The 13,836-nt window shown below is 51.9% G+C and overlaps 1 protein-coding gene across 7 annotated transcripts in view; it reads right to left on the reverse strand.

Moving 5' to 3' along the window:
• CCDC33 (coiled-coil domain containing 33) overlaps positions 1-13,836 on the reverse strand; it is a 35,448-nt gene that overhangs the window by 4,695 nt on the left and 16,917 nt on the right. For 2 of the 7 annotated variants that reach the window (XM_021099058.1, XM_021099061.1), the window contains exons 2-8: positions 6,788-6,947; positions 6,465-6,553; positions 6,144-6,275; positions 5,958-6,048; positions 4,491-4,657; positions 4,061-4,156; positions 3,402-3,488 (exon numbers count right to left, since the gene is read on the reverse strand). In XM_021099058.1, coding sequence (XP_020954717.1) covers positions 3,402-3,488; positions 4,061-4,156; positions 4,491-4,657; positions 5,958-6,048; positions 6,144-6,275; positions 6,465-6,553; positions 6,788-6,947 — 822 coding nt within the window. Of the gene's footprint in view, positions 1-3,401; positions 3,489-4,060; positions 4,157-4,490; positions 4,658-5,957; positions 6,049-6,143; positions 6,276-6,464; positions 6,554-6,787; positions 6,948-13,504; positions 13,685-13,836 lie in introns of those variants that run through there. The other 5 variants (XM_021099062.1, XM_021099060.1, XM_021099059.1 and 2 more) reach the window with 5 other exon arrangements.

The raw sequence follows: 13,836 nt of genomic DNA on the forward strand, positions 1-13,836 counted from the left end.
GTAAAAGTAGAGCCCAATGCTCCTCAAACATAGATCCCCAACAAGAAATGCCAATTCTGGTCACAAACGGAGCCTTGACCTCTTTAGTAATGACCCTGAACCATCCTGATGCCAGGATCCCAACACTCCTCAAGCAGGAAGCCCTGATGCTTCCGACACACTTAGTCCCAGCTTTCCTCACAGAGGAGGACCCAACCCCAATACAAACACTGAGCCATGACCCTGGAGACTTGTGGAGCCCTGATCCTTTAAAAACGGAGCCTGACTTTCCTCACACAGGGAGCCTGGACTTTCCTGAAACATGAGCCACACCCACTGTGTAACACTGTGTAACCCTCCTGAAAAAGGAGTCTCTGTCAGCCTCACACAATGAGAGAGACCCTGGACCTCCTCACACATGCAGAGCCCCAATGTGGACAGAGACTGCGCCCTAACCCTGTCCCACGAATGGAGCCCTGACCCTTTTGACCTTTTTGTCTTTTTCTTTTTTTCTTTAGGGCTGTGCCCGCAGCATATGGAGGTTCCTAGGCTAGGGGCTGAATTGGAGCTGCAGCCGCCAGCCTATGCCACAGCCACAGCAATGCCAGATCTGAGCCGTGTCTGTGACCTAGGCCACAGCTCAGGACAACGCTGGATCCTGAACCCACTGAGCGAGATCAGGGATCAAACCCGTGTCCTCATGGCTGCTTGTCGAGTTCGTAAACCCCTGAGCCACGATGGGAACTCCAATCCCCAGCCCTTTTTTGCAATTGAGCTGGAACGATCCTCAAGCATGGATTCTAATGCTCTCCCAACAGGAAGCCCTGCCCCTCCTCACGCTCTCAGCCCAGCTTTCCTCACAGACGGAGCCCCAGCCTGCCTCAACACCAAGCAGGTGTGATCGCCCTCATCACATGCAGAGCCCTGGCCTTGAAAAAAACCGAGCCTGACCCTCCTCACACAGGGAAACTCGGACCTTCCTGACACACGAGCCACATCCTGGTCACAGTGAAGTCCAGACCTTGAACGCAGGTGGAACGCCACCTTCCTTAAATGAGTCTCGATCCTCCTCACAAGGTGAGTCTCTACCTGATCGCACCTGGAGCCTCAATCCTCCTCATACCCGGAGCCCCAACCCAGGAAAAACCGAGCCTTGGTGTTCCTCCCCTTTGGAGCCTTGACTTTCCTGATTACAGGAGCACCAGCCCTGAACATAAACAGAGCCCCGGCCCTGTAAAAATGGAGCTTGGAACTTCTCGCACACTGAGCCCGGACTCTGGTCATATATGGAACCCCACTCTGTAACACGGGAGCCCCGACTCTCCTCACACTCGCCTTCGACTTGGGGAATCCCGACTCTGGTCCGCACACGGGGCTTCGTGTGAGGATCCCAACCCTCCTCAAGCAGGAAGCCCCGACCCTCCTCACACACTAAGCCCCTGCTCTCCTCACAGAGGGAGCCCAACCAGCCTCAAATACGGAGCCATCACCCTCTTCGCACAGTTTTTCACCCTGAAAAAACGGAGCCTGACCCTCCTCACACAGGGAGCCCGGACCTCCCTGACACGCGAGCCACACCCTGGTCACAGTGATGTCTGGACCCTGAACACAGGCTGAGCCCTACCCTCCTGAAAAAGGAGTCTCTGTCAGCCTCACAAGGCTGAGTCCCGAACTGATCACTCCCAAAGCCCAACCACTTCACAGCTGAAGCCCTGACCTTATAAACACCTGAGCCCCGAGGCTCCGCCCCCTCGGAGCCTGGAACTTCCTGAGGACAGGAGCCCCGACCATGGACTGTACACAGTCGGGGGGCCCTGACCCTGTAAAACATGGAGCCTGGAATCTCCTCACACACTGAGCCCCAACACCATCCACAAGCTGAGCCTGAATTACCCTCACACAATGAGAGAGACCCTGGACCTCCTCACACATGCAGAGCCCCAATGTGGACAGAGACTGCGCCCTAACCCTGTCCCACGAATGGAGCCCTGTCCCTCTTTAAAACTGAGCTCAAACCATCAGCGAGGATTCTGATGCTCCTTAAGTAGGAAGCCCTGACCCTTCTCACACTCTGAGGCCCGGCTTTTCTCTCAGAGGGAGACCCAACTCTTCCACAAACACCTAGCCATGACCCTGGTGGCTGGTGGAGCCCCGACCCTGTAATAATGGAGGCTGACCCTCCTCCCACATGGAGTCTGGACCTTCCTGACATATGAGCTCCACTCTGGTCACAGTGAAGTCTGGACCCTGAACACATATGGAACCCACTTTCCTTAAACAAGGGGACTTGATCCTTCTGACGCATTGAGTCTTGAGCAGGTCACACCCAAGGATTTGGGTCCTCCTCACACCCAGAGCCTCAACCCTATAAAACCCTAGCCCAGATGATGCTCCTCCCTGCTGGAGCCGTGACCTTTCTGATTACACGAGCCCTGTCTCTCTATTACCAATGGAGCCCTGATCCTGTAAAAATGAAGCCTGGAACCTCCTCACTCACTGAGCCCCAACTCTCTTTACACAGTGAGCCTGAATTATCCCCACACATGGAGACCCCGAGCCTCCTCACACATGGAGCCCTGATCCTGGAAGCTGCTTGAACCCAAACCCTCCTGACACAGGGAGCCTGATCCTGGTCACTACAGAGCCCCCATCTCTCTTCTCATACTGGTTCTGAACCATCCTTATACGAGGTTCCTGACCCTCCTCAAACTCAGAGCCCTGTTTCCTCACACTGAACCCAGAGCCCCCTCCCATGAAGAGTCCCCAAACCAGTCACTCCCAGAGCCCCTGATCCTCTTCACATCTGGAGCCCTAACCTGTAAAAACAGTGCTTGGAAGCTCCTCATCTTCCTGATTACAGGAGCCTTGACTCTGGCCACAGACAGAGCTCTGATACCAGACACACACTGAGCCACAACCCCAGTCAAACATCGAGCCCAACACTCTTCACACACTGAGCCTGAACCATCCTTACACACAGAGTCCAGACCCTCCTCACCTATGGAGCCCTGAACGGGGTCACAAACTGAGCCCCAACCCTCCCAACTCATTGAGTCCCAACCCTCTTCACATACAGAGCTCCATCCATCCTCACACTTGGCCCCAACCCTCAAAAAGGAAGCCCTGGTCTTTGTTATACACAGAGCCCTGAGCCTCCTCAGACACTGAGCTGGGACTCTCCTCACAGACTGAGCCCCAAACCTTGTCACACACTGAGCCAGAACCATTCTCATACTTGGAGCCCTTACCTAGTGATATACGATTCCCCGACCCTCCTCACACTCAGAGCCCTGACACTGGTTACATGCCGAGCCCTGATCCTGGTCACACAGGGAGCCCTGATCCTCCTCAAACACAGAGCCTGATTACTCAGGCTGAGTGGTGAGGCTCTCTGGCCTGTGTGACCCCTGAACCTCACATACCTGGCTTTCCAGGGAAAGAATCCGGCTCTGAGCTCGCTCCAGCTTGGCCAGGAGGTTAAACTTGTCTGAATTATTGGCAAGGAGATCCTGTGAGAAAAGCAAAAACTCACCCATGGTCCCAACTCAGGGCTACAGCTGTGTGAGCTCAGGAGACCAGGTGACACTGCGGGAGAAATCAGCCAGGTCTGATGCAAATTCAGCTCCACATTCAGAGCAGAGCCTCAGACTCAGGGCCAACCCCCCTTCCTGGAGTTTCAGACCTGGTATGGTTTGTGCCTTTTTCACAGCCATTCTCCCCACAGATTTTGAGTGTATGAAAGTTTTGCACATCAATTTTCAAACATCAAATGCATTAGGTAGCATTAGGTTAATGCACAGAAAGGAATCTTGAACGGGGTCGGGGGGGGGTCTTTTTGTAACATGAAGGATCTGTTTGCAAAGCAAGGGTTTCCCAGTCCTCTCCACTTCACTTAGATGTCCACGCATCGGGTGTGCTTTCAAATAGAACTCACCTTCTGTGAGTCCTGAGATGAAGAGAAAAACTCTCCTGTGCCAAGCCCACCCCTCTCCTGTAATTCTAAATGTCCTGTTTGGGGGTTTGCATAAAGCAGGGCCACCTATCACAGCCTCAGAAGTAGAGAGGGGCCAGGGACACCTACCTGTGCGGGCAGGGTGCCCTTGGAGTGGCCTGGGCCATCTGTTTCTTGCAGCCTCTCTGCCAGGTCTCCTCTTGCTCCCAACTCCCCAGGGTCCACCTGGGATGGGGGAAAAGGGCTCTCCAAGGCTGTACCAATCCCAGGAAAATTTCGCTCCAAAATGGAGTTCTGAGAGGCCTATGTGAAGCCCAACTGCAGGCCAGCCAGGTGGCAAAGGGGCCAGAAATCAAGGGTCAAGGGTCAGTTAGGGGCTTGCTTTCTCTCCCAAGAGGCTAGGTGAGGGTAAGAGTGTTCAGATTCACATGTGTTCCCCAGGGAAAAAGAAACAAGGCCTGGAGCTGGAGACACCCACACTGGAGACCCTGGGAAACCTAGCTCCTAGTTCTGGGCGTCAACTTGAATTCTGCTCCGAGACTGTGCTGGTGTCTCTTACCGGCAGGGCCTGCTGCTGCAGAATGATGGGGGCCGACTGGTGGCGGTTCTTGTCCAGTTCAGCCCGCAGCCTCGAGTTTTCTGCCAGCAGCACTGAGTAAATGTCAACAGGCAGGGTCTCTCCCGTAGGAGCCGGGGGAAGGCCAGAGGCTGAGAGCATGGGGAAGGCTGTGAATGTGGCCACAGATGTTCATGAGAAGGGCTTTTCTGCCTCCATGCCCCTGGCCTGATCTGCCTCAGGATTTTACTTCATCCTGTCCTCCCTCTGCTCCCAAGCCTTCAATGGCTCCAGTGGGATAAGGTCCACCCTCCTTGGGCCATTGTTCTGGGCTCTTTAGAATCTGACCTGAAGAGTCTCCTTCATCACTCCCCCAACATTTGTCCTGGGTCTGTTTCAGCTCTTCGCCTCTATCTTTTGTCCCTTCGCTGGTGCCTGGCAACATCACTCTTTAGGACTGTGCCTGGCTGTTTCCCCTCCCTCTATTGCTTTCTTATCGCTCACCCCAACCTCAGGATTCCTGAAAGGTGGCCCAGCTTTCATGGTTTCCTAAAGACCTTAAAAAGTGGCCCCGGAGTTCCCGTCGTGGCGCAGTGGTTAACGAATCTGACTAGGAACCATGAGGTTGCGGGTTCGGTCCCTGCCCTTGCTCAGTGGGTTAACGATCCGGCGTTGCCGTGAGCTGTGGTGTAGGTTGCAGACGTGGCTCGGATCCCGCGTTGCTGTGGCTCTGGCGTAGGCTGGTGGCTACAGCTCCGATTCAACCCCTAGCCTGGGAACCTCCATATGCCGCGGGAGCGGCCCAAGAAATAGCAACAACAACAAAAAAGACAAAAAAAAAAAAAAAAAAAAAAAAAAAAAGTGGCCCCCACCAACACCCTCATATAGTGAAGGCTGACACAGGGGCTCACAGGGGTCCCTGGTGAGGTGGCACTGATGGGCTTCAGGAAATCCTCTGCTTGGGCTGGCCTGATAGGGGGTGATCTGTTTCTCTCCTGCTCATCTGAGCCACCGATGATTGGTAGTTCCAGGTGGCTTTGGTTAATATCAGTGGAGAAAACAAGTCATTGATGTAACCAAAATATTTTTCGTTTGTTTTATAGAAGCAGATTCTTTCAAGATATGCAGGGATGAGCAAATAATTTGAAGGGTCCTACAGTTAAGAAATTGCAAACTGTCGACCCAGACAGCCCCTTTTTGCGTGTAGCCCATCTCTGCTCACTTGGGTCTCCTGGCCTCTCCTGGAAGGTCGGAGACTCTTCTGAGCGTGGCTCATATACTGACTGTGTCCCTATGTGTTCTGAGGGGCTCCCTGGTAGGAGAAGGGAGCTCGGGGGACCTCTGGAAGTGCTCAGTGCCTGAGGGGGAAACTAGCACCCTTTGCTGCCATTTGAAGGTGCTCCTGAAACTGAAAGGCTCCAGGAAAGCAGGGCCTCCAGGGATGAGACAAAGGCCTGAGAGCAGACTTACCCACGTTGGGTTTTCCCTGCAGCCTCTTCTGCAGCGGCTCATTCCTATCCTGCAGCCTGTCCTCCAGCACCCGCTCCATCTTCTCGATCACCTGGAGGGCAGAGCACAGGGACTGGGCTGGCCTGGGGGCTTCTCATCTTCCCATCTGTGGCTGTGCCTGGGCAGCCTGACCCTTCTGGCACCTGCCTTCTCCTGATGCCTCACGGTCTCCTCCAGAGCCTTCATCTTCTGCAGCTTGTCCTGGTATTGCTTCAGCAGTGCTGACTGTGGCTGCTGAGCCTGGTGCAGGAGGAGCAGCTCCTTTTCTCGATCATTCTTCTGATGGTAGGGGAGGTGGGGGAAGGAGGGAAAGCAGGGGTGCCCTTGGCCCTGATGGTCCACCCCCGGCCCCTCTGCTCAGTCCTCCACTGAGCTGGTCCCCTGCCGTCTATGTCCCTGTCCCTTTTACTCCCAGACATTTCTCCAGACACTCCCCCCAAGCTCCCTTCCCCACAAGCCCCAGCTCACTCGAATCAGCTCATTCTGCAAATGCTGCACCTTGTCCCTCAGCTTCTTCTTGTCCAGCTCACTTAGCAGCAGTTTCTTCTTCATGGATGCTGGTGGTGGTAGAGGCACTGGCTCAGGGAGGAGGCTCCTCCCAGCTCAAATCGGCATAGTTAGAGGGTGGGGAGCAGCTGTCTCTCAGCTGTGGGGCTTGAGACAGGACTGGACTCTCAGTTTCCCATCCTGGAGAGGATCTAGCCAGGCTCCTACAAGCCTGTGTCTAGCCGTGTGCACACATAGGAAAGGCTTCCACCACCCTGTTCCCCTGGTGGCCTACATGCCCTCACCCAGGTTCTGGGCCTTGTTGATATTGTCCTCTTCTTCTTCCTCCTGGGTCAACTGGCTCCTCAGCATGTGGTTCTCTGCCTCTAGGATGCTGACCTGTTTCTGCAGTAGCAGGATGTCCTCTGCCATCTTCTTCATGGCCCTCCGGTAGTTGTTCATCTCCTGTGGACCCCAGAGCTCAGGGCTGAGCCTCTAGTCTCACTGGAGCCCCCACCCAACATCTACACCCATTTGGAAGTCAGTAGGTCACTCCTGAGGCCAAAGAACAGAGAGAATCCCAAGCCATGCCCTCAAGTCTTAGCAATTCCTTGAAGGGATGGTCATGACTGGGTCTTTGCCCCTCCTGGACACGTGAGAGCAGCCAAGCAAATGTGCTCTCCTGGGGGCTACGACTTTTCCCAGGATGCCAACTAGATGGGGATCCAGGGCTCAGATACCAGGTGAGGAAATGCATGAATGACAGAGACTTGAAAGTCTCTGGGACCAGGTTTCTAGGGCCTGGCTTCTCCATTTCTCCATCTTCTCCTTTCTCCCTTCTCTAATCTTTCTTCTTCACGTCACTGAGGAACCCAGGGAAGAATCTTTCAAAAATCCTACTGAATGCCATTTGGGAGCTGATCCTAGGCACTAGCCTCCCAACCAGCCCAGGGGTCGTGAAGGGACACAGGGTAAACCTAGGAGGCCCAGATAAGTACTTGGGGTCAAACTAGGATCCAGGGTGAGGCCAGGATGCTGGGCTCTGTCATTACATTAGGAGTATCAATAATAGTAATATCTGGTGTTCACTGAGCATTTGCTATGCTCCAGGTTAGGCCCCTGGAGGGCCTATGAGGGTGGGTGATGTTATCATCCACCTTTTACTGACAAGGAAGCCAAGGTCTAGAGAGGTAAGTAGCTTTTGCTTAGCCACAAAACTAATGAGTGGCAGAGTCAGGGTCTGAAATCCAGGGCTGCTGGCACTTGAGTATACGTTTTTAAGCGCTGTACAATCCTGCCATGGTGCCTCATATGTGGGAACTTCACACTATGTTGAGAAGTGATGAAAGCAGGTTACTTAAAAGAGATTATCAGTATGATCTTAATTTGGGAAAAAAAATCATGTCTGCCCTTGTTTATGCACAAGAGAATTAATAAGCTATATTTACATGCATTTTTTTAGAATTAGAAATCCCCTACTATTATTTATAAAGAGAGTTTCTTTCTTTCTTTCTTTTTTTCGTTTGTTTTTGTCTTTTTGTCTTTTCCAGGGCCACACCTATGGCATACGGAGGTTCACAGGCTAGGGGTCTAATCAGAGGTGTAGCCACTGGTCTACGCCAGAGCCACAGCAACGTGAGATCCGAGCCACATCTGCGATCTACACCACAGCTCACGGCAACGTCGGATCCTTAACCCACTGAGCAAGGCCAGGGATCGAACCCACAACCTCATGGTTCCTAGTTGGATGCATTAACCACTGTGCCACGACGGGAACTCGTAAAAGGAGTTTCTTCAGTATCAATAGTACAACAAAATATAAAAGAGGGACCCACCATGTGAAGCCAGAAATGTCCATAGAAGGGGAAGCGGTGACAGCTAGGTTGGGGGAGGAGTGGGAGGAGGGAAGAAGGGCCAGTGGGAGTTTGCTAAGTGCTGAAGGCTTGTGGCCTTCCTGAGGTTGTGGAGGCCTTGCCTGTGGGGGCTCTTAGGTTCAGCCAGGAAGGGGCTCCCAAGTCCTCAGGAAACAGAGTTCTGTCCCCAACTACCACCTGTGCCCCATGCTGACTGGGGGTGTGGCCTGGCTCCCAGCCACTGCCTCCAACCTGCTGCATGGTGGGCCACTGGCTTCCTGGGGAGGGGTTTCCACACAGCAGGGGCTCATCAGACACCACTTGTCACCTGCTGCTGTCTAGCCTTTTGGCTGGATTCCCTGTAAACAGTGCCAGTGCTGGGCGCATCTCCCCAGCACCTGCCTCAGTCAAGTTTCCAGTCTTGGATCCCCCAGATCTGCCCATCTGGTGCCCTCAGACAGCTTCGTTAACTAGGACCCTCAGCCCAGAGACTGAACACACACAGGGCTTGGCCACTGACTCACTGAGTGAACCTGGACAGGCCCCTTCACCTTTCTGAGCCTCAGATTCACCTTACAGGAGAAGCATGGAGCTACTGGAAGCTCAGAGTCAGTGTGTGTGGTGCAGGGCGCTGCCCAGGGCAGGCGTGACTGGGAGGCAGCAGTTTTCATCCTACTCCATTTCTGTTCTAGTGGCTGCTCTAATCAACAGGTCAGATCTCTTCTTCCTCCTTGCTACCCTCACCTTGGCTTCCCCTGCTCCCTCCTCTGCTGTGCTCTGCATCTTCAATTTATAGAAGCCCCAAGATGAACAGGGGTTTGGGAGGCCCATTAGACTGTCAAGAGGAAGAACATGATATTTTAGAAAAGAAAATTCATCTCTTCTTTCCCTCCTTAGCCTAGGTCAGGCTCTTATTAGGTCTGCTTTGAAGAATTACAGTCAAATGAGTCTCTTTGCTTTAGGGTTATCTTTTTTTTTTTTTTTTTTTTTTGGTCTTTTTGACACTTCTTGGGCCACTCCCGCAGCATTTTGAGGTTCCCAGGCTAGGGGTCGAATTGGAGCTGTACCCACCGGCCTACACCACAGCCACAGCAACACGGGATCTGAGCCGTGCCTGCAACCTACACCACAGCTCACGGCAACGCCAGATCCTTAACCCACTGAGCAAGGCCAGGGATCGAACCCGCAACCTCATGGTTCCTAGTTGGATTCATTAACCACTGAGCCACAATGGGAACTCCAGGGTTATTTTTTAGAGGAGCACACTCATCCAAGAAAACATGTTCAAGGATGCTCCATGATGTGCAGTCTGTGGTCTTATTCCAGGGCATGCTCAGTTTCTGGACACAGGCGGTAGTTACAAAGAATGAGCTAGATTTCAAGATGTCCATTCTGTTGTTGTTTTGGGCCACACCTGCAGCATGTGGAAATTCCTGGGCCAGGGATAAAACCTGTGCCACGGCAGTAACCCAAGCCACAGCAGTGACAACACCGGATCCTTAGCCCATTGAGCCACCAGGGAACTCTGTCACACCCTACTGTTAAAGGTTAAAAGGTGGCAAATTAATATGACCCCTCCATTACTGGCATGTGTGTGCATGTGTGCATTCATATAGATGTATAGTAACAGTGGCTACTGCTCAGCTTGGGAAGAGAAAAGAACACTTGGATCATCTCTATCTTTTGCATTTTTACTAAGAATGTATTCATATATTATTCATCTAACTAAAAATGATTTAAACCTAAATATACTGAGGACAACACTATGTTCATGGATTGAAAGATGCAACATTTAGAGTTAGTTCTCCCCTAAATTGAGTATATAGATTCAACACATTTCCAATTAAAATCATAATGCGCTGTGTATATGTGTAGAAATACATGAGCTGATTCTATGAGAAACAGAAAAAGCAAGTATAGCCAAAATATTTTTTTTTTTTTGGTCTTTTTGTCTTCCTAGGGCCGCACCCGCAGCATATGGAGGTTCCCAGGCTAAGGGTCTGATTGGAGCCACAGCTGCCGGCCTACACCACAGCCAGAGCAATGCAGGATCCTAGCCACCTGTGTGACCTACACCACAGCTCACTGCAATACCAGATCTTTAGCCCACTGAGTGAGGCCAGGGATCGAACCCTCAACCTCATGGTTCCTAGTCGGATTGCTTTCTGCTGTGCCACAATGAGAACTCCTAGCCAAATTTTTGAAAAGGAAAAGGTGGGAAGAGATGCTTTATCAGCTATCAGGACTTACGATAAAGCTACCGTAATTAAGACAGTGTGATATCAGGGCAAAGGTTGACAAGCAGGCCAAAGAAAAATAAGAGAGAGCACTGGAACAGACCCACACAGATATGGACCCTTAAAATATGCAAGGATGGGAATACAGGGTGGCAGGGAAAGGATTGTAATTTTAATAAATGGTGTTGCATCAGTTTAATACCTATGTGGAGAACAGGGAAATCTGACCCCTAGCACATTCCATAAGTAAAAATAAATTCCAGATGGATTGTAGAACTAAATGTTAAAGGTAAAACCATAAAGCTTCTAGAAGATAAGAACTCGGGGTAGGGAAAGGTTTTTCAAAACAGGACATGACACAAAAGCACAAACCAGAATGGAAAGGATTGATAAGTTGGGTACACTTAAATGAAGAACTTTTACACATGAAAAGGCATCATCAAGGGGGTGAGATGGGCAGGAAAAGTGGGAGATGATATTTGCAACAAACACACCAATGATGGATTCATATTCAGATATAAAAACAACTCCTACAAATCAGTAAGAGAAAAACAAACTACGCAACAGCATAATGGACAAGAGATTTGAAATGGCCCTCAGCAAAATAAGCCAATAAACATCTGAATTGGTGGACACCCACATTAGTCATTTAAAACCACAACGAGGTACTGCTATACACCCACCACAATGACTAAAACAAAAACAAAACAATCCTGACCACATCAAATGTTGGTGACGATGTAGAACAAGTAGAACACTTAGTCACCACCAGGGGAACACAAAATATCATCATCCTTTTGGAGAACTGCTTGAATACGGGAACCTATTCAAGTGGGACGCAGGCATAGCTTAATGATCTAGCAATTGTACTCCTGAGTATATCCCCAGCCAAGACCCATGTGCAAATGCATCAAGAAGCTGGTGTCAGAACACACCTAGCAGCATTATTAGCATTCCAAACTGGAAACAACTCCAGTGGCCAGCACAATAACACAAGTGCAGAGGGGTGGGACAGTCATGCAATACAACACGTGAATGATGGCCACGTGAAACCACATGGAGGAATCTCTCCAACTAATTGCGAGCAAAAGAAGGCAGACACAAAATACCTACTCTACAGGCACACCTAAGAGAGTCAGCAATCAGGGTATCAGGTCCCCTGGGGGAGGTGGGTGACCGGAGGCGTGAGGGAGTTTGGGGAGTGCCGGCAGTGCCGTACCTCTTGACCTGCAGGGCCTGTGGGAGTTCCATGTGTGTGTTCACTTTGTGATGGTTCATCACATGAAATCTTTATAATTTGTGCATTTGTCTGAATGGGTGCTGCAAGTCACATTAAAAAGTTAAAAACATTTATTGAATTCAGAAGTAAATGAAATCTTGGCTCAAGTTTGGGTCAAGTATAGGAGGCCTCCACATTGCAATCCTTTGGGGACCCTCCCAGCCCTCAGCAATAGTGGGTTCTGTCCCAGCCCTGAGCTTTGGAGGCTCTGGGGAGGCCGTGCTTCTGGGACTGATTGAAGCCTCTCTACCCTGGAAGGCCTTATCCAGTCCTGTCCAGGAGGGCTGGCCAGGTCCACTCCACCTCCCCAGCAGGGCCCTTGAGAACAAGCAGGCACACACGCCGATCCTTGTTGAGGGCCTACATGATGCCTCAGAACATCCTATGAGACTCAGATTGGTTCGGGTCACATCACCTGCAAATGTGAGGCTAACTTGTGAATCCAGACTCTGTGCTAAAATCTGTGCTCTTTGCACTCACTGGACTGAGGGAGGCTGGGGCTTCACCCAGAGGGAAGAAGAATGAGATCCTGGGTTAACTTTGAGCTGAATCTGTCTACAGATATTGAGAGGCACTGATGAGGAAGGTGCTCTGCACAGGCCCCAATGTCCATCTGATGTCCCAAGGTCCCATGGTCCCCTTTGTCCCTGAGGCCAAGGCTGTCCTGGGTGGAGATGGAAGAAAGGCATTCCCTGCCTGCCCCTCAAGGAGCCATCAGGGGCTCCCTGTGATGGGAGAGATGGGCATGTAGCCTCATCTCACTGTCCCCACCCATGCCCGTCTGGCACAGTAAGAAAACAGCTGGACTGATCCCATTGCTGGTTTACCAGCTTCTCCTTCAGTGAGGCCTTCCCGAGATAGGGGTGGGGAGAGAGAGGCCCTGGGCAGGCAAGAGCTCTACTGGATGCTGGGTTCCCGGACATCTTAGTCTGTGTGTGCAGGCGGAGGGCTGAGATCTTCAGGACTGTGATTCAGAATGTGTTCCCGAGGTTTGCACCAGCTTCCCCCAAGCTCCCCATTAACTCAGATGCAAAGTTTGAGGCTTGGTATTCAAGGGCTCTTGCATCCCCTCCCTCGTGTACCTCGGCCCCGCCCTTCCCCTCCAGCACAATCTTATTTCCCCCTTCACATCTCCCTCACCCTGAGCCATCTGCAAAGAACATCTCTCACTACCTAACTTTTGCCCTTTTAGAGTCCACTCAGTAATTTGCAATTGCAGGAGGACTAATAGTGTGTGCTCCTGAGTGTGAATGCATGGAGGGAGTTCTGGGGAAGGGGCTGCTGGCCCTGGCCTATGCTATGGGTCTGTCTAATCAGCAACTCTTCTCATCCAGGGGCTCACCCTTTCTAATACCCTCTTGTTCATCACTCTGCAGTCCTGGGGGTGAGCAAAGCTCTGTTCTTAACACCCCTTCTTGACAGATGAAGATGAATCCAGAGCATGGACAAAATAAATGGAGGAGACAGAGCATGGCTCCTGATGAAGTGGGGTGCCTTGCTTCAGCCAGATGGTCGATGGGTTCTTGGGGACTCCCCTAGATTGGAGATTAGCTTATAGACTTTCCAGAGGCCCCTACACCACCCCCAGGCTGGCTGTTCTCTGAGAGCGAAATCTCCCCAGGAGGGATGGAGAGGAACACGGGCCTGGCTTACCTTCCCTTGGTCTCTACCCTGGCTGGCACCCTCTGTCCAGGGGACCCAGAGAAGAGGCAGCCTGGCGGGCCTACCCTTCCTCCTCAGCTCCACCTACCGCCACAGCTGAGCAGTAGACTGCAGCCCTGACCTCTCCCCACAGCCTGGGCTGGGCTCCCCGCTCAGGGCCATGCTCTGCGTCACAGCCCAGCCTTGAGAACACACAGAACACCATGACCCAGATCCCTGCTGTGGTGCTTCCCCTCCCCCGCTCCCTGTTCTGATGTGAGCTGTGAGTGGGATGTCAGCCCCTTCCCGCTCTCCTCCCTGGGCTAGTACTTCCTCTAGGGACA

This window comes from Sus scrofa, chromosome 7, assembly GCF_000003025.6.
Source record: "Sus scrofa isolate TJ Tabasco breed Duroc chromosome 7, Sscrofa11.1, whole genome shotgun sequence".
Taxonomy (NCBI): Eukaryota; Metazoa; Chordata; class Mammalia; order Artiodactyla; family Suidae; genus Sus; species Sus scrofa.